This window comes from Canis lupus, chromosome 9, assembly GCF_011100685.1.
Source record: "Canis lupus familiaris isolate Mischka breed German Shepherd chromosome 9, alternate assembly UU_Cfam_GSD_1.0, whole genome shotgun sequence".
Taxonomy (NCBI): Eukaryota; Metazoa; Chordata; class Mammalia; order Carnivora; family Canidae; genus Canis; species Canis lupus.
This window is the reverse complement of record NC_049230.1, coordinates 20866550-20886911: the sequence shown is the minus strand read 5'-3', so window position 1 is coordinate 20886911 and position 20362 is coordinate 20866550. Positions and strand designations below refer to the sequence as shown.

At 52.5% G+C, this 20362-nt stretch overlaps 2 protein-coding genes across 2 annotated transcripts; one reads left to right on the top strand and one right to left on the bottom strand.

Moving 5' to 3' along the window:
* The first annotated feature begins 76 nt into the window (after positions 1-76).
* FKBP10 (FKBP prolyl isomerase 10) lies at positions 77-8845 on the top strand. Its single transcript, XM_038547347.1, is given in 11 exon segments — positions 77-410; positions 3782-3927; positions 4362-4551; positions 4648-4793; positions 5167-5356; positions 5529-5674; positions 6426-6451; positions 6453-6619; positions 7023-7165; positions 7338-7501; positions 7817-8845. Coding segments are annotated over 11 exon segments (1749 nt in total). The 5' UTR covers positions 77-165; the 3' UTR covers positions 8003-8845.
* A 1741-nt stretch (positions 8846-10586) lies between these two features.
* NT5C3B (5'-nucleotidase, cytosolic IIIB) lies at positions 10587-19998 on the bottom strand. Its single transcript, XM_038547346.1, has 9 exons — positions 19864-19998; positions 19522-19620; positions 18854-18923; positions 18721-18767; positions 15833-15918; positions 15180-15269; positions 13230-13392; positions 12148-12348; positions 10587-11071 (listed from the first exon to the last, which is right to left on the bottom strand). The coding sequence occupies exons 1-9, from the start codon at positions 19873-19875 to the stop codon at positions 10937-10939; spliced, it is 903 nt and encodes a 300-aa protein (XP_038403274.1). The 5' UTR covers positions 19876-19998; the 3' UTR covers positions 10587-10936.
* Between the last annotated feature and the right edge of the window lie 364 nt (positions 19999-20362).

Here is a 20362-nt window from a genome sequence, read left to right as displayed (position 1 = left end):
CCAGCTCAGTCTCCCCAGCCCCCATTCCACGTGGACCAGCCAGGGCGGGGGTGGGGACGAGGACAGGAAGGGGGGGAGCCTGCTCCCGGAGGAGCGGGGGAAGGAGGCTGGCGGCGGCGACTCCCTCGCTCGCCCTCACTGCTGGCCGTCCGCGCTCCAGGCACCATGTTCCGCGCGGGGTTCCCCAGCCACACCTTCCTCCGGCTCCCCCTGCTGCAGTTGCTGCTGCTGCTGGTACAGGCCGTGGGGAGGGGGCTGGGCCGTGCTAGCCCGACCGGGGGCCCCCTGGAAGATGTAGTCATCGAGAGGTACCACATCCCCAGGACCTGTCCCCGGGAAGTGCAGATGGGGGATTTTGTGCGCTACCACTACAACGGCACTTTCGAGGATGGCAAGAAGTTTGACTCGAGGTAACGGGTTGGGTGCCCCCAGACTGGCCACTCCCCTTGGGGCCAGGCTCTTGTAATCCTGGAGATCCCGTAGTCCCTTTAGGCTGGGTCTGCATCCCCTACTCACTCCGTGGTCTTCCAACCACTAATGCAGCACCCTGGGAATGGGGACTTCCAGATATCCATCTTCCCCAGGACATCCTTACCCTCAATTTCAAACCCTCACCTCTCAAAGGACCCCAGTTTCTTTTACAGCAAGCTCCCCGTTTTCCCCAAAGTGTTTGATGATGGAGGTGAACTGCTGTATTTACTTACCAGTGCTTTATTTAAAGACCTGGCAGGGAGGTTCTGGTCCCTAGTGCTGGAGGGAAGGGCAGGGTCCCTGCTACATGTGAATCCTCCGGTGGTCTCAATCTGGGACCCCCTGAATCCCTTCTGGTTCCAGCCCCAGGTTTCCAGCCTTTGTAACCAGAGAAGAGGCACTAGAACCTTTTTGGAGGCCACGGGGGTTTTGAGCAGCTAGGGTGGTAAAGCAGGGTGACCCAGGAGTGGAGGGCATAGCTCTGTGTAGGGACCCTATGTGTCTACGTGTCACAGGGCGGGGCATTGACCCCCAGGCTCCTCAGGGGGTTCTCAGCTCCCTCTCTGGGTTTCCCTGCACCCCCCCACCTCCCTCCATCTTAGCTCTACCAGCCCAGGACTGCCTCCCATCTTGTCCGCCTTGGGGTTTGAGAGATGGGCTTCTGGTCTCATCAGACCTTTGATCTGCTTTGGCAAGTTACTTTTGTGGGTAGAGGCAGGGCAGGGCTGCACGCCAGCCTAGGTTAAACCTCAGAGCCGAGTCATACACCATATCCCAAGAGCTCAGTCCCTCTTAGACCCTTTCCCAAAACACACAACTCAGCCTATGGGAAATCGTTGGCCATGGCTTTGAAAGGCAGGCAGTGTACTGAATGAAGGACATGAGCTCCAGAGTGCAGGACCCCGAGTTCAAATCCAGCCTGTGACCATGAACAAAAAATTTTAGTACTTGCAGCTTCATGTTCCTTATCTGAAAAACAGAGGTTAAAAATAATCTGGAAAATTCAATTCCCTCTTCCTAAGGCTGATAACAGGGCTGAAGTATGATGATGAATGAAAGTGAATTTCATGCAGCGCCTGCCAATCCGAAAGCAAGTTCAGGGCACATGGGCCTTGACTCTGGGGAGGATTGAGTGCTCTGATAGTGTGTAACTGGTAGAATTTCTGTGCGGGCTTGGGCCCTCACCACAGCACTGTGGAGGAAGCCTCTCAGTGGGCAGAATGAGGGATGGCTGGTGGCCAGGAATACAGCCCAAGTCAGGGAGGGGTTGGGAGCCGGGGATGGCTTCCTTGGTGGGACTCTGGGAGCCTGGCTGGCCCCAGTTCATGCAGTGCTAAGCTTGGAAAAACGTCCTTAACCCATGGTTCTTAACTCTTTTGGTCAAAAGAAAAATCTCTTGGAGTCCCCCAGGGTTGGCTCAGTTGGAAGAGCATGCAACTCTTGATCTTGGGGTCAGGAGTTCAAGTTCTTCATTGGAGGTAGAGCTTACTAAAAAATTGAATAAACTTTAAAAAAAGTGATTTAAAAATTTGTTTTAAATAAAAGTCTCCCGGGGCGCCTGGGTGGCTCAGTCATTTAAGTGTCTGCCTTCAGCTTAGGTCATGATCCCGGAGTCCTGGGATCCACTACCACATTGGGCTCCCTGCTCAGGGGGAGTCTTCTCCCTCTGCCTCTGTCTCTCCTCCCTGCTCTTTCTCTCTCTCTCTGTCTCTCTTTCACGCTCAAATACATAAAATCTTTTTTAAAGAAGAAAAGAGGGACGCTTGGGTGGCACAGTGGTTGAGCAGCTGCTTTTGGCTCAGCATCAGGTCTTAATCCCAGGGTCCTGGGATCCAGTCCCAGATTGGGCTCCCTGCGGGAAGCCTGCTTTTCCTTCTGCCTATGTCTCTGCCTTTCTCTCTGTGTCTCTCATGGGTAAATAAATAAAATCTTTATTTTTTTATTTTTTTTATGAAGACTTTTTTTTTTAATTTTTATTTATTTATGATAGTCAAACAGAGAGAGAGAGAGGCAGAGACATAGGCAGAGGGAGAAGCAGGCTCCAGGCACCGGGAGCCCGACGTGGGATTCGATCCTGGGTCTCCAGGATCGCGCCCTGGGCCAAAGGCAGGCGCCAAACCACTGCGCCACCCAGGGATCCCTAAATAAAATCTTTAAAAAAAAAAAAAGGAATTTCCTTCTAAAAAATAAAAACCTCTCAGCTTCCCTTAGCATCTGAAAACTTAAAATAAAACTAACTAAAAGCAAATAAAAGTCAAGAGGTAAAAATTTCCAATTATAAAATGAACAAATCATGGGGATGTAGTGTACACGGGGAGCATAGACAACAATATCATATTAACTTTGTGTGGTGACAGGTGCTAACTAGATTTATTAGTCCGATTTTCCCCTAATGTCTGTAAATGTCAAATCACTATGTTGTACACCCAAAACTAGTATTATCTTGTATGTCAATTATACTTCCACAAATAATAAATAAATAAAAGTAAGATAAAACAAAAACCAATACAGGCCATGGCAATTTTAAAATGTGTCTTTCCAGAATTGGAAACTAATCTCTATCCTCAGCTAGCTCTGCTTCCCCCTCCTCTCCTTGGAAAAGTGATGGTGTGGTGGCACAAACATGGAGTTGAATAGGGCACGGATTTGCTGCGTGACCTTGGGCAAGTCAGTGTCTTGTCTCAATTTTTGTCATGAGAAAAATGAAAATGCTAATGCCCACTTCAAAGGGGAAAGAATTAAATAAGGTATTGAGGGGCACCTGGGTGGCTCAGTCAGTTAAGCATCTGCCTTCTGCTCAGGTCATGATCCCGGGGTCCTGGGATCAATCAAGCCCCATATTGGGCTTTAGTGGAGCCTGCTCCTGCTTCTCACTCTTCCTCTGCCCCCCACTCATGCTTGCTCTGTCTCTCCAGTGCTCTCTTTCTCAAGTAAATAAATAAAATAAATAAGGTGGTGAAAGGGAAAGGTCAAGGATTTCATCTGGCACATGGCCAATGCTCAGTAAATGCTCCTTTTCCCCTTTGTGCCATACTTAGCACCCCTCTGCTATCAGCAGATAGTGGTAGCACACAGGCCTATGCAGACCTCCTATGTCCCAGGCAAATAAAAGCCCCTGACCTCCTCAGGGACGTCTCTCCTGTAGCAGCCCATCCTATTAAGGGAGGAGGGAGGCTTGAGAGGAGACAGGAGTATGTGGACCCACGCCTGTGTATAGGGAGGCGGATAGAGTGTGTGCGCACCTGCGCATGTGTGTGACCATGGGCAGAGACCACTGAACCCCATCTACTTCTTCCCTCCCCTCCCCCAGCTATGACCGAAGCACCTTAGTGGCCATCGTGGTGGGCGTGGGGCGCCTTATCACCGGCATGGACCGAGGCCTCATGGGCATGTGTGTCAACGAGCGGCGACGCCTCATTGTGCCTCCCCACCTGGGCTATGGCAGCATCGGTGTGGGTGAGAAGGGTTGGGCACAGGCATGGGGATGGAGGAGACCCAGAAGGCAGACAAGGACCCCAGGGCCAAAAACTGAAGCTCGGAGGGGGAGAGTGACTTGCCCAAGGTCACACTGCCTATGCAGTATGCGTTGAGACAGGTCTGGGGCTAGAGTTTCAGTCTCCTGCCCATGGAGTGGGAGGAAAGGAAATGACAGGCCCTGGGTAGAATCAAAGCTTGACTAGGGAGAAGGGGAACTAGGGGCAGTAGAGGGGGTGGCCAAGCAGGACGTTCAAGTGGCCATTCAACCTGCCACGCTGGGGCTGCAGCAAATATGGCACCGCCTTTGATACCAGGTAAGGGTAAGAGGGAGTTCTGGGCGTAGGGGACTGTGGCATGGTGAGGGGTCCTGGAGGCTGCACCGGACATGAGCTGTGGCCTCCGGACTCTCACAGCGGGGCTCATTCCCCCGGATGCCACCCTCTACTTTGATGTGGTCCTGCTGGATGTGTGGAACAAGGCAGACACTGTGCAGGTGAGCACCTTGCACCACCCAGCCCACTGCCCCCGCATGGTCCAGGACAGCGACTTTGTCCGCTACCATTACAATGGCACACTGCTGGATGGCACCGCCTTTGACACCAGGTAAGGGCTAGAGGGGTCCTGGGGCACTGGGGGCTGTGGTATGATGGGAAGGGTGTCCAGGGCCCATCTCCAGCAGCTCTACCTCATTTTCTACAGTTACAGTAGGGGCGGCACTTATGACACCTACGTTGGCTCTGGATGGCTGATCAAGGGCATGGATCAGGGGCTGCTGGGCATGTGTCCTGGAGAGAGAAGGAAGATCATCATCCCTCCATTCCTGGCCTATGGCGAGAAAGGCTATGGTGAGGGCAGACAGGGTCTCGGGGATTCCCCAGAAGAGGACTGTCACGTACACGTATGGTTGTTCGGGTTGTGTCCTGCAAAAGGGCACTCAGGACGCCGTAGAGATGAAATCTCTCTTGGTGATGATCTCACTAAGAAAGGGTGCTTTATTCTGATTCCCACAGACATTCAGTAGGGGCTAGTGATGGCCTTGGGGAGGATCTAGCTCACACCTCACAGGGGGATCAAGAAACAGGGCTGCTGAGGATAGAGCAAGGTCTCTGGAGAGCAGAATTAGCACCTTTCTGCAGGGTGCTCACACGGGCCTTCCTGAGTGGAGAAGGAGCCCCGTTTGTTCTCCACTTGTATGGTTCAAGCCTATCCCTTCCCCAGGGACTGTGATCCCCCCTCAGGCCTCCCTGGTCTTCCACGTGCTACTGATTGACGTCCACAACCCGAAGGATACCATCCAGCTAGAGACGCTGGAACTACCTCCTGGCTGCGTCCGGAGAGCAGTGGCTGGAGACTTCATGCGTTACCACTACAACGGCTCACTGATGGACGGCACCCTCTTTGATTCCAGGTTAGTGTGGGGCGGGGGGAGCAGGAGGGTTCCTGAGGACAGAAGGTGGAAGAGGGAGTGAGGACCTGGGGTCACCCCAGGCAGCAGCTGGAGGTGGCTCTGAGCTGCCGGGCAGGGCCGGGTGGGGGGCCCTGTGACCTCCCTTGCTGGCCCTCCCTGCCTTGTATTACAGCTACTCCCGCAACCACACCTACAACACCTATGTGGGGCAGGGTTACATCATCCCCGGGATGGACCAGGGGCTGCAGGGCGCCTGCATGGGGGAGCGCCGGAGGATCACCATCCCCCCACACCTGGCCTACGGGGAGAACGGGACAGGTAGGCGTGTCCCCTGTGCTCACAGTCACTATGGCAGCATCACTGCAGACTGTCCACTGACTCCCCAGGGGCGCATGGCCATTCCAGCCACCGCTCTGCCCCTCTCGTCACCAACAGTCACCTGCCACACCTGCCACCTGCCCGCCTCCTGCCACACAGACTCCATCCTCTCCTCCTGGGGCACCCCCCGCCCCACTTCTCCCTTCCATCATGGAGAGGGCAGCCAACTCCTGAGTTTTGGGGAGGTGGGGTTGTTATGGAAGAAAAGAAATAGCCCTAGGAAGCAAAGAGACCTGGACTTGAGACCCAGCTTTGCTGGAAGCCTAAGTATCCTCACCTGTAAAATGGGACAAATTACTTTTTTTTTTTAATTTTATTTATTTATTCATGAGAGACACAGAGATTGAGGCAGGGACATAGGCAGAGGGAGAAGCAGGCTCCCCAAGGGGATCCCGATGCGGGATTTGATCCCAGGACCCTGGGATCATGATCCGAGCCAAAAGATGCTCAACCACTGAGCCACCTAGGCGTCTGTAATGGGCTTTCTAACTGGCCTGGTCCTCCCCTCCCCTGTCCCTCACCCCCACAAGAGCGTATTAGAAGAATCGACCCTGGGGACAAAGACTGTGGCCCATCCTAGTTTGCAGACACAGGGGTGGGGGTGGGGTGGGGGGGAGGCCTAGGGTCCTAGGGGAGGCCTGAGCAGCCCTTCCTGGATTCTGAGCTGATCCATTCTCCGTTCTGACCCCAGGAGACAAGATCCCCGGCTCTGCTGTGCTTGATCTTCGATGTCCACATCATTGACTTCCACAACCCTGGGGATCCCGTGGAGATCAAGATACTGTCCCCACCCCCGGAGACCTGCAATGAGACAGCCAAGCCTGGGGACTTTGTTCGCTACCACTACAACTGCTCGCTCCTGGATGGCACCAAGCTCTTCTCCTCGTGGGTCCGGGGCAGGGCCAGGGCTGGGCAGGTGGGTGGGCCCAGGCTTGGGGAGTCCTCCCGACACACCCCGATGGGTGCTTCTGTGATGTTCCCATCCAGCCAGCATGGGGACCCCAAGGAGCTGAGATTCTCTATGCACGGGCACAGGGAGGGTGAACCAGTTAGTCTAGGGGAGCTGCTGTCTCCATCTGTGGAGGGGAACCCAAAGCAGGGAGAGATGGGCCCTCCTGGCCGCACTTGGGGGGCAGTGGCATGATGAGGACGGCATCCTACCTCTGAACTGTTGGGCCCAGCACTGGGCTGTGTGGGGCAGGCACCAGGAGGAGTAGCTGGGAGACTGGGCTGGTGGGGGACGATGGGATGCTGACTGGCCTGGGAATCTGCTTTCCCCCTGCTGCAGCCATGACTATGGGGACCCCCAGGAGGCCACACTGGGGGCCAACAAGGTGATTGAAGGCCTGGACACAGGCCTGCAGGGCATGTGTGTGGGAGAGAGGCGGCAGCTCGTGGTACCCCCACACCTGGCGCACGGAGAGAGTGGAGGTGAGGAGCAGACCGGCACTGGGGGCTGCTGGGGCCCATGAGGGAGGCCTTCCCAAGGGTTCTGTGTCCAACAGGGGAAACTGGGGACTGAGGAGCACCTAGGGCAGGCTGCAGGACAGACCCAGGCCTCCGCCTGACTGGGATGCTTCCCTTTCTTCCCCTCCATCTCCAGCCCGGGGTGTCCCTGGCAGTGCAGTGCTGCTGTTTGAGGTGGAGCTGGTGTCCCGGGAGGAGGGGCTGCCTACAGGCTACTTGTTCGTGTGGCATGAGGACCCTCCTGTCAACCTGTTCGAAGGCCTGGACCTCAACAAGGACGGCGAGGTCCCCCTGGAGGAGGTGGGTGAGGAGTTTGGTCCTCCTGATAGCTTCTCCCACTGTCACCCTGACAGGAGCTGCTGTTTGTGGTGGTGTCATGCAGCGCAGTATGTCTGCAGTCCCAGCTGCACCTGTCTCTGCCCCTGTGTTGGGTCACAGTGCCTCAGGTCTTGTCCCTGCCTCTTCTTCATGCAGCCCAGCTCCCCCCTTCCACTGCTGCCTGTCCTCCACACCTACCTCCTCCCCCGGCCCCCTCTGGGACCCTTCCCAAGGCCACTTGCAGCTGCTCCGGTGAGACCCTCACCCCCCTCTCCCCTTGGCTCTCCTGGCTCCCAGTTCTCCGCCTTCATCAAGGCTCAAGTCAGCGAGGGCAAAGGACGCCTCATGCCTGGGCAGGACCCAGAGAAAACCATAGCAGACATGTTCCAGAATCAGGACCGCAACCAGGATGGCAAGATCACCGTGGAGGAGCTCAAACTGAAGTCAGACGAAGACCAGGAGCGGGTCCATGAGGAGCTCTGAAGGCCAGGAGCCTGGGCCCAGGCCCAAATGTGGAGGCCCGCTTCTGTGAGGACAGTGGGCCCTGGGGCTGACCTTCCAAGGGTCGCCCTCCCCTGTGCAGGCATCATGTCTAGGAACACCTGAAACATGGTCAGAGGAGACAACTCTGGTCTCCCCACCAGCCCGAGAGCAAAATCCACAATACAGACCTCGATTTACTGTTTCTCTTCTGGCCCCAAACCCCTCCCTTACAAGTTTTGGAGTCACAAAGCCAATCTGTTGGCGGAGTCTGGGGGTCGGGTGGGGCCATTGCTGAGCCTCACCCATATCCCCTGCCCCCAACGTCACCAGACACTGAACAAGGCCCAGTTCACTCCTTTATTTTCTCAGACTTTCCTTTTACCCATACTTTTCCTTGTCCCCAACTACCCTGCTCTGGTCTGTATTCTTGGGTCCAGGCAGCCCCCCAAGAGCATAGACCAGGACTCACCAGACCCTCAGCCCTGGGGGCTTCTAGGGAGGGCACTGCCCTCCCCCACACCTCTGCTGTTGGCCCCCCACAATGTCCAGTGGTGGCTGGAGTGACCCTGGGGCTCTCTGTTCAGGGCTGGGCTTGGTGTTGCCCTTCCTCCCTCTCTGTCCCTGCTTTCTTTCTCTATGGGACAGAGAAGAGGAAGGTGAAGGGGGTGGGGATAAGGATGGATGGTAGTCTTAGGGCTACGAAATCCTTGGTTTGGGGGAGAGATAAACTTGGAAGAGAGGCTTGCTTGAAGTGAGAGGGGGGTAGACAGCTCTGCACATTCAAAAGGCTAAATTGGTGGCAGATCCCTTTCTCCTTTGTACCAAATAAAAGACTAAACCAAAGGCCTCAGGATGTGCTCTTTCAGTTGGAGGGTGGCCCTGGGACCCCAAAACTGGGGAAGAACCGGGAAGAAAGTGGGCGTTCAAGATACCACGTCCTTAGGTCTCTGCCTCCTACCTGCTGTGGCCTAACCAGGGCTCTCCCCATGGAAAGGGAGCCCCCTGTGTGCTGGAGGGAGAGTGGGGAGTGGTCATCTACAGGGGGGCCTGCAGGGGAGGTGTGGAAAGATGATCCCTGGCTCTTAACTGTCCCAACTGAATGGAAAGGTGGGGTCCCCTCGCCCCCAACCTCAAACTGAGGAAATTCAAGGATTAAATTAAGCTGCACAGGTTGGATTCCTTTCTTCCATGTAGATTTGTTCCAATACTAGGCTACCTTCCGCCTCTCCTTGCTCCTGGCTGCCAGCCATTACCACCTGCTGGATCCCCCCTCTCTTCATCTGAAGGAAACTTATCAGCTCCAATCTACAGTGTCTTGAGGGAGGAATTGCTCCAGCCAGCAGGCAGGCCACCCGCCCCCCCCCCCACCCACAGGGCTGGAATTTGGCCAGGGCGTCAAAGATGTCCTAAGCCAGGAGAGGATGGGGAAGCGGGGGAGGCTTGGGAGAGAAGCCAATAGTACTGGGCTCCCTGGACTGACCTGTCCCCCCACAAGCACCCATTTCTTGCCCAGGATCCTGAGACATGGCTTCTCCCCACAACCAATCCCGGACACTCCAGGCTACAAAGCATCCTGAAGGCACCTTAGGCTCTGACAGTGGCTACCCACTGGCCTCAGAGGGTAACCACCTCCTCTCCTAAAGCGAACAAGCCAGCTCTGAACCAAAGCCCGCAGGGAGGAGTGATGCCAGAGAAATGCTATGGCTTAGGTCAGAAACCCTGAAATCCTGGCTCTTGCTTCTAGCTATGGAGTTTAAGCAAGTTTCTGGTCTTTTCCAAGCCACCTGTAAATGGGAACTACACGGCCCTGGGAAGGTCTGAAAGGCCTGCGCCACCTTGCCACCTTCTTCAGCCCTGCACTTCCCAGAGCCAGGTGTCCTCTGCAGGGGGAGGAGGAGGGGTGAAGTATTCTGCAGGAGGAGGAGGGGTGAAGTCCTCTGAGGACAGGCTAAATAAGGCCAGGTGAAATCAGCTGCTTTACATTTTCTCTTCAAAAGGTGCCCTAGAGAGAATTCTGCTAGTTCTTGACCATCCAAGTCAACAGGGGAGGAAGAAGGGAAAGAAACTCTGAAGGAAGCCCAGTGATGCCAGACGACTGAGTAGAAATTACTTCCACTTTCTTGTGTCGCAGAGCACCTTCTCCCTTCAAGTCCCAGGTCCTGATACCCCTTAAGTCAGCCATCTTCATGGCCCTGGGCCCACATAAGGAAGAGAAGAGAGGGCGGGAGCCAAGGGCTCAGGGAGAAAATCAACACCCACATGCATCCCTTTGGGGGATGCATAAAAAGGGAACTCTGGCTGACCCCATCAGAATTTTAGGTGTAATGGCTACCTTAGCATCAAGTCAAACCATTTCAGGTCAGAAACACACCCTTCCAACCGCACCTGCCCACCTCCATCCCCAGGCACATTTATGGTATGCTCAGAGGGTATCGTGAGTGAATTTGGATTTTGTTTGTTTTTTAACATTTTATTTTCTAAGTAATCTCTACACCCAACGTGGGGTTTGAACTCATAACCCTGAGATCAAGAGTCACACAATAGGCTGAGCCAGCCAGCCCTGTACCCACCAAATCAAAACAGCTGTTTTTTCCTTTTTTTATTTTGATCTGTTTCACACATTAGATGTTTGAAGAATAGCTTCCTATTTTTAAAAATTGGGGGAAAAAAGAACCCCTGGACTAGATGGTCCCTAGAGTGCTAACACTCTATAGGTCCTGTGTTCACCTGGTTGGCCCTCCCATCTCTTGGGCTTCCCGCAAAACTCTGGAGAACACAACAGAAGACGCTGGGAAAGGAGGGAGAGGCCTGGGCTCAGCAGCTGGACCCCCCTGGACTCTGCACACACAGGGAGAAGCAGCGCTCCCCACAGGGCGGCCTCCGGGTGAGGCTCCCTCCTCTCCGCAGCCTGCAGCTCCAGCCCCACACCTGCCCTCAGGAGCCCTGCATCTCTATCCAGTCCCCCTGATGGAGGATGTGCTGCAGCAGCCCGTTGACCACGTCCAGTGTCTCGTCCTTCTCCAGCACAATGTCATAGGAGTCCATGTAGCGCTCCCGCCGCTCTTCCACCTGCCCAGGGGAGGGGGGGAGGGGTGACAGAGAGTCCCAAGGATGCCCTGCCTTCTCTGCCTCTGCCTCTCAGGTACCTGGGGCAGGGGGACGATTGCATTCAGGCTGCAACTCTCAAGAGAAGTTCCAGGTGACAGGGACCCGCCCTTTGGATGGCAGTGGGCATAGGGTTCCACAATTAACCCTTGTGTCAGTGGCAAAAGGACAGTACAAGCATTAAAATTTAAAAAACAGATGTTACTTCTAGTCCAACTGGATTGAATTTTCACAAGGTTCAAGCATTCTAGAGGTCTTCAGCACCTGCTGGCTGATGGTGAGGGGAGGATACGAGTGGTGGCCTTCTAATTTGACACCATACTATGCCCCTTTATGACCACGGTGTTTGCACCCGTCGGCCTCTGGTCTGTTCTTATAGATGTTTTTGTTTTTTTGTTTTTTGTAAAGAATTTTATTTATGTATTCGTGAGAGACACACACACACAGAGAGAGAGGCAGAGACACAGGCAGAGGGAGAAGCAGGCTCCATGCAGGGAGCCTGACGTGGGACTCGATCCCAGGTCTCCAGGATCACACCCCAGGCTTCAGGCGGCGCTAAACCGCTGCGCCACCGGGGCTGCCCTGGTCTGTTCTTATAAATGCACTTTCTTAATACTGACTTCTCTCCCACTTCAGTCATGCCTTACAGGTACGACAGGAGGACAGCAATCAGCCCCACCACATCCTATACTATGTACCATGGGTAGATGAACCTCCTTGCCTCGGTTTCCCATCTGAGAGTTACTACCTCAAACAGCTGCCATAAGGATTAAATGGGTCGATGTGCCCAGTATGTGGTGAGCATCCAACAGTAAGTGCAGGCTGATGACCCTGTCTCTGAACTCCTGTCGCGCCATGTGCCCAACATAGCCATCACTGTGTATCTCTTTTGTTTTCCTCTGAAAATATAGCTTGTGACTTACCTCAGTGCCTCTAAGACTCGACAGTGACTAGCACATAGAGTGTTCACCAGGCATTTGGTAACAGGAATTGAAAAAGAAGCAAGCCACTAAGATAAGAAGCCCCAGTCTCACACCTACCTTGTCATTTAAGAAGCCAATCTTGAGAATGTTCTCCACACCAGGCACCCCATCAGCCATAGTGAGGTCCCCCATGGAGTCTCCCAGCAGGAGGATGTTGGTTTTCCCCTGAAGCTGCTGGAAGTACCCAGAGTTCTCACAAACGGAGCTGTTCTTATTGTATGTGTGTATGAGCTGGCCCTTGAATCCCTGGAGGAAACCCTAAAGAATCAAGAGACAGAAGAGCTACAGAGACCCATCTACAGCCAGTTTTCCATTGTTGCTGTCACAGAGGAAAGGGAATCCTGAAAGACAGAAATGCCAAAATCTCATTGTAGTCTAAAGTAGGGGCCAGCCAATTAGGTCCTGTAGGCCAGATTTGGCCTATTTTTGTAAATTAAGTTTTATCAGAACGCAGCAAGGCTCATTGGTTTACATCTTGTCCACGGTTGCTTTTTTTTTTTTCCACAGCAGAGTTGAGTAGCTGTGACAGACCATAAAATCTATCCCACAAAGTCTAAAATATTTACTACCAAGCCTTTTTTTTTTTTTTTTTTTTTTTTTTACTACCAGGCTTTTTACAAAAAAAGTTTGTAACCCCTGATTTAAACTCACAAGGACCCTCAAATATCATTGTTCACATACTCTGGGGTAGCATGAAGCCCGTGACACAAGCACTGTTCAGGCTACATGTGTGCTCACCCTCAGCTGTGAGCTATGTCCTCACCTCAGGCTAAAGGGATGGGAATTCCAGCCATTGGTTTAAGGGAAGAAGTCAGAGCATGGGTGAGTCAGAGTAACCCACCTCTGACTCCAGGAAAACAAATCAAAGTCTAAGTCCTTGAGTTTGAGTACCTAGGATGGCACATGACCTAGGGCAGGGACATGGGGCTTGCCTGAGCCCTAAAGTAGGCACCCGAGGGAGGGCAGGTCCTTCAGAGGTAACTGTCTTTAGCTGGCATAAAGAAATAAATAACTGACTGAGTGCAAGAAGCCAGCATGCCTTCCCTCCCCAGGTTAGGGTTAACAGTTTCAGATATGGCCCTGGGGGCTGGTGGTCCCCACCCCTCTTCCATCCCTAGCTTAAAGGAGACCCGGCTCACGTCCTCATCAAAGTCCATGTAGTTAGACACGATGTGGATGTTAGGGTGGAACACTTTCATCTGTCGGATAATCTCCTCCAGGATGTCACCAATGCCCGCGGAAAAGATGAAAAGGGGAATGTTGTTCTGGTAGAGGGTGTTGAAGAACGTCTTGTATCCCTCCCTGAAAAGAGATGGATGGATTCTGCAATTGCACTGCCTCTGGTCCTGGTCTTTTTTCTTTCTTTTCTTTTCTTTTTTTTTTTTTTTTAAGATTTTATTTATTTATTTGAGAGAGAGAGAGAGAGAGAGCACAAGCGGGGGAGAGGGTCAGAAGGAGAAGCCAACTCCCCGCTGAGCAGGGAGCCTGACATAGGGCTTGATCCCAGGACCTGGGATTGTGACCTGAGCTGAAGGCAGATGCTTAACCAACTGAGCCACCCAGGCACCCTGGGTGGCTGCTCCTGGTCTTTATTTTCTACTTTGGTGATATATTTTTAAATTTTTTCTTTTTAAAGATTTACTTATTTATTGAGAGATAGCGCACACATGTGCAGGGAGGGAGGAGCAGAGGGGCAGAGGGAGGGAGAGTCTTAACCAGACTCCCCCCTGAGTATGGAGCCTGACACGGGGCTTGATCTCACGACCCTGAGATCATGACCTGAGCCAAAATCAATAGTTGGGGGCTTAACCGACTGAGCCACCCAGGAGCCCCTACTTTTTTTTTTTTAAACATTTTATTTATTTATTCATGAGAGAGAGAGAGAGGCAGAGACACAGGCAGAGGGAGAAGCAGGCTCCATGCACCGGGAGCCCGATGTGGGATTCGATCCCGGGTCTCCAGGATCGCGCCCTGGGCCAAAGGCAGGCGCTAAACCGCTGCGCCACCCAGGGATGCCCACATTTTTTCCTTTTAGATTTTTTTTTTTTCATTTATTTATGATAGTCACACAGAGAGAGAGAGAGAGAGAGAGAGAGAGAGAGAGAGAGAGAGAGGCAGAGACATAGGCAGAGGGAGAAGCAGGCTCCATGCACCGGGAGCCTGACGTGGGATTCGATCCCGGATCTCCACGATCGCGCCCTGGGCCAAAGGCAGGCGCTAAACCGCTGCGCCACCCAGGGATCCCACATTTTTTCTTTTTAAAAACATTTTAAATTGTGGTATAAAATACATATAATAAATGGTTAACATGCACTAATCTTAAGTCTTCAACTCAACTAATGTTTACATATGTATACACCCATGTAATTACTAACCAGATCAAGGTTCCCTTTCCAACCAATGCCATCCCCTCCTGTTGTGACCTCATGTGCACTGCTGATTAGCTTTGCCTATCCTTGAACTTCATATAAATGGGCTGTTGTTTGTTTCTGCCTTATTTTGCTCGAGCAAAATACAACCAGGTAGCTATCTGGGACAGCTTCACTGAGGAAACACCCCAACCCCTCGGCACTTACTGGGTCTGCATGTGTCTCTACTTTCTTGGCTTTTTGTGGCTCTCCCTAGGGAAGACATCCAATCCTTGAGAGCAGGCATCCATGTTGCCTCCTTCCTCTATGTGCCCTCATCCCTCCTCCAGTAAAGAACATGGCAGCACTGGGAAGCCTGCTGATGATCAAGAGTCCCGGGCCAGCCAACTCTCATATTGGAGTTCAGAACACCAGTCATCAGGGTGACCCCAAAGTCTTTTTACAACTGGAGAAAATGAGCTAGAAACTGTTTATTCTAGGAGATGAAGCCTTGGTCATATTCATACTATATCCGCTAGCAGTAGACAGTTTCCTAGGAAGCACCCAAGGGTGAGATATTCTTTAGCTATATTCAGAGACGAAAAGCAAGATCTTCACATCAGCCACTCACAGTGTTTTGTCTCTTTTGACTCCCCTAGCAACTGACTCCCTTCCACTCCCTCTCAGACTCTTTTTTGTGAGCAAACCAGTTTCAAATGTTTTCCAGAGCGAGCCACTTACCTAAGCATTGCATTGGACTCTTTAACCACCTGGGCAATCTGAAACTTCTGAATCTTCTGCTGGCACAGGAGATCGTGTGCTTTGGTCCACCTAGAAACAGACACCCGACAAAAGTCCAAATTCCAACCACTAAGTAAAGCGTCTTTTCGCTTTTAAGGACCAAGTTCCCTCTGGAAAGATTAATGGAGGCCTCATCCTTTTCCACCAAGCCACTTCCTGAAAGACTCTGGCCATCCTTAAAAGGAAGAGGGTGAGAAAGCCATACTATAGCCACAGGAACAAGAACTGGGTGAGCTAACTGCTGAAGTCAACCACTCTTCTGAATCCTTCCCTTGGTGACCCCATATTCCGGAGAACTGAGGCTCCATCCAGTGATACTGGTTCCTGTAGGAGAGTTATCTTTCCAAAGCACTTATTCCCCCAAACCAAGGGGTTTCCACCTCATTCCCAGGATTCTCAGTGGGCCTCCCATTCTAGCAGCAGCCATAAAGCATCCCCACCGTGGCTGGATGGTTTGTTCTAATAGGTGGGCCAGAGGCGTTGAATAAGGTAAGAGGGGGCCTGCCGCCTCATCCAGGCTCAGGAAAAGCACACCCCCTCCTGCATCAGTGCATCGTGGGGCTCAGGAGCGGTTCAAAACCACTGTCACTTACCACTCCACCATATGAGGTAACTTCTCTTTGATGGTCCGGTGTGGGTCAATCTCAATTGGGTAATAGTGGTGAAGGAGCGCTTTGAGCTGGGACATCCAAATGAAGAGAAAAGCCGTTAGCCCGCGTCAACTTTTTCCCAGCGAAGTCCCACAGTTTATCGTGAGAAAATAATCACCTAGAAGATGCAACTCTGTGTTAGAGAGTGACTGATCTGCAGAGCTGGTCAGCCCTTCACATGCACCCTCAGAATCTGAGGCCAAAAAATCAAGAAAGACCTTTTGCTCTCAAGGGAACGGTTACTAGGATTTTGTTGTTATTCATTAGCTCAGTTGGCAGGGCTTAACCAGTAAGAAGGGATTAATGCTGTATTTCCCAAAAACGGGGTACACTTTCTCAGGGGGTAGGCAAAGTAACTTTAGGGGCATGTGGATAAACACTTTTCATGTTAGCAGTTTTAGATTCATTTTAATGCATGTTAAGGAAAAAGACTCCTAGCACATCAAACTCAGGCTTTCACAAAGATTGTTTCTTTTCTAATTGCATTCAGATTTTTAATAGTAACCAAACTTTAAGTAAAATATGTGGTAAAAATCACCACAGACATGGCAAAAAGCAGAAGTAGAAAAATCATGGGAGTGAATTTGGGAGCCAACATGTTAGTGGACAACCATCACAACGCCAACATCGGGTGAACCACCTGACGAGCATTTTCAAGTGCCTCCCCCTGCTAAGATTTCCTTCCACCTGCCAGGACCTTTGTCCAGGGAGACCGCTTCAAGGACCATGTGTCACACTGGGCCAGTCAGGAACAGCGCCCAATAAAAATGGAAACTGATTGGGGAAAAAATTTAATTCTAATGTACGCACAATCTCAGAATATTATGAGATCATACATAGAGTCCCTGACCACAGGTCCAAAAGAGAGTTAAAGGCAAAGTTCACAAACTGACAAAGGGAGAAACCTCCTGAAATGCATTAAGATTCTCAATGTACACGTTTTGCGGGGGGGGGATGTGAGAACATTTTTCTAAAAGTATAAAATAATTCAGGAGAAGAAAATACTTTTTTAAAAAGAAAAAAAGATTCTATGCATAAACTTTGCTGTTTTAATTTTGGGGGGAGCTCATCAACACCCAGAATCTTGGTTTTCCCTAAGAGCACATTCCCTGAGCAGGCACCCAAACCAGCTGTCTTACTTGTGGGGGCAGCTTTCTGGAAGCTGATAAGATCAGGTATGTCAGGGAACCACTAAAAGTGACCTGCCAAAGGTCCTGAAGCCAGAACTTACACTAAACCAAAAGTGCATCTCCAGAGAGACAGGTTGTAGGAATATAAGAATTATCTATAATTTGTTGCCCATCTTTTTTTTTTAAGATTTTATTTATTTATTTGAGAAGAGAAGACATGAAAAAGAAAGAGACTCTCTAATGAGCAGGGAGCCCGACATGGGACTTGATCCCAGGACCCTCGCAGACAGACGTTTCACCAACTGAGCCCCCCAGGCATCCTGCTTTGTTGCCTATCTTAATAACAAGTAATTGGGGATCCCTGGGTGGCTCAGCTGTTTAGCGCCTGCCTTTGGCCCAGGGCGCGATCCTGGAGTCCCGGGATGGAGTCCCACGTCGGGCTCCCAGCATGGAGCCTGCTTCTCCCCCCTCCTGTGTCTCTGCCTCTCTCTCTCTATCATAAATAAATGAATCTTTAAAAAAAAATAAAAATAAAATAAAAAGTAATCATGACAGTACTGGAGGAGCTGACCAATATGACAGACTGAGAGACCCCTCTGTATGTAATTTAGTGACGAAGTGAAACTAAGTAAGAGTTATTCAGTAGAAAGAGCTCGGCAAACTGCAGAGAAATGTGCAGCCAGCATGGCTCTCCTATGGCAAAGAGGACATGGATGGGAAGAACATGGAGCAAAGTGAAATGAACTCTAAGGCTGCAGGATGTATATCTGTATGTATTGCACGGAAATGAGTGTTATTATATATTGACATTGATTCAGAGGTCTTTCTTGATACCGGTTACCTTACCAAAAAATTATGTATTTTTTAAGATTTATTTATTTTAAAGTGAGAGGGACACCTGGGTGGCTCAGCGGTGGAGCGTCTACCTTGGCCTTAGGACATGATCCCGGGGTCCAGAGATCGAGTCCTGCATTGGGCTCCTTGCAGGGAGCCTGATTCTCCCTCTGCCTGTGTCTCTGCCTCTCTGTCCCAGTGTCTCATGAATAAATAAATAAAATCTTAAAAAAAAAAAAAAAAAAGAGTGCACATGCGCAGGGGAAGGGTCAGAGGGAGAGGGAAAGAATCTCAAGCAAACTCCCTGCTAAGTAGGGAGCCCCTCCGTAGGCTTGAACCCAGATTCCACCACCCTGAAACAAAACCAAGAGCAGATGCTTAACCCACACTGAGCCATCCAGGCACCCTCCCCAAAATTATATTATTAAAGAAAGAGCATAATAGTGAAGAGTTTGGGACAGAATCAGATCTATGGGAAAATCAAGCTCTGTGTCTTGCCTGTATGACCCTTGAAGGAGTTGTTTACCCTCTCCAAGCCTCGGTTTTCTTATCTGTTAAGTGGAGATCATAGTGGTTCTATCCACCCCTCGGAATTGCCTGAGGGTTAAACAGCGAGGTTGAAGTCTCTTGTAAACTCTAGCTAGCAGTACCCATAACATCCCTATTCTAACCACCAATCATCACATCTTGAACAAAAAGGAGACACTGCCCCAGTGTACGAGACCAGGTTCACTTGAGCATGAGAAAAACAATTTTTAGAAATATTAATCTTCTAAGATCTCTACCCTGGAATCTTTGGTCCTAACCAAGAACTGTCTGAAGTCATATATGATAGCCATCTCTGAACAAAGAAGGGGAGTAACCCACCTCATTCCGGCACTCCTCACTGATGATCTTGCTGTTATCCAGAATGTCTGCAAAAACACAAAACTCCTTTCATTTGCCACTTAGAAACCACCATCTTGTCAAGCCCAACAAAGCAACCTAGTACGTGACTTACTGTAAGAAGAAGGGCATCGTTTTCCATTATATGCAAACCTGCTCAAGGTCATGTCAAAATCAGAAATGATCTAAAATGCAAAAGAGAGATGCTGTCCATACAGGCTCTTTCCCGTGTGGCCCTGCCTGGGGGTCGGGGATGGGGGCGGGGACGGGGCACGGACGATTATGAAAGGCAAACCAGCTCAGTGCCCAGCCAGTGGGCAAAGCCCTGCAGGAATTAGGAAAGGCCAGGGTGTGGAAGGGAGAACTAATCCCAGTTAGTAGTAACGTGCTAAGCCTGAGGATGCGAGCCTCTTGCAGGTCGCTGGCAGATGGGGGACTGAGGAATCAAGACCCCCTTTGACTCTTGGCGTTGCCATCTCAATGCCCCGGGTCCCTCCCAAGGTGACCCATCTCCACATCTGCAACGGGGCGGGGGGAGGGGGCGTTGACGGGGCAGATGTGCAAGCAAGGCCCCAGGGCCTGGTGCCGGGTGCCGGGTGCTCTCCACCTAATTAGAGGAAGCAGCAGCTGGTCAAGGCCGATACGTTTGGAATGGAGGTTCTCCAGCTCTACCCCAGGTCGATCACGCGGGGCCGCCTGCTTGCCCGCAGCGTCCGCAGCGGCGCGGACAGGCCCCGGGGCAGGTCACCCCCCAGCCGCCCCACCTCGCCCGGGCCGCCGTACCTGCAAGCGGTCTCCCCCGCCCCTGCGGAGGGCGCCCACGATCTCCTGCACCCGCCCGGGCTGCCGCATCAGGACTGTGGCCTTCATCAGGGTGCTCACCTGTCCCGAGACCCGAGAGAAGCGCTGACCCCGGCACCGCGCTGGGCCCAAGGGGAGCCCGGGGCCGGCTCGGCAGCCCCGAGAGGCCGGGCCGGGGCGCGGGGCGCGCAGAGGGGGGCTCCGGGCCGGCCCCGCCGCCTACTGGCCGGGGTGGCGCGGCGGGGCCCAGGCGGCCCGCTGGGGGCCTCGGAGCGCCCCGGGGGTCGGGGCCCGCCCCACGCCGGACGCTTCCTCCCGCCTCACCTCCTCCGCCATGGCGCTCGCGGCCGGGACGACGGCGCCGGGACAACGACCTCCCCCGCGGCCGCACTGCGCAGGCGTCGCCCGCCGGGAGCGGGGACCGCGGGGCTGGGCCGGGCCGGGCCGGGAGAGGGCGGCGGGCGGGGCCGGGAGAAGAGCGTGGCTCCCCGCTCTGTGTCGAGGAGGGCGAGGGTCCTAAGAGGTGGGGGTGACCCGATGCCACCGTCGAGAGCAAAAACGGTCATTTCCAAACACAAAGTGTGCAGGGCCAAAACCCCCAAAAAAGCCGCAGGAAGGGAGGGGGATATGGCAAACGTCCAGAAGGGGCTTCCCTGGGCCCACTCCTCATGGCAAAAGATCATGAGCCACTAACGCAAGTCTGCAGCGCAGGACGGCCCTGGACAGCTGGGCCAGCATTAACTCCCGAGCAGCTTCCCTTCCTTCTGCCTCCTCTGACTCAGTTTCCTCGAATTCAGTGTCTGGGGAGCCACTGCCTAGCAGT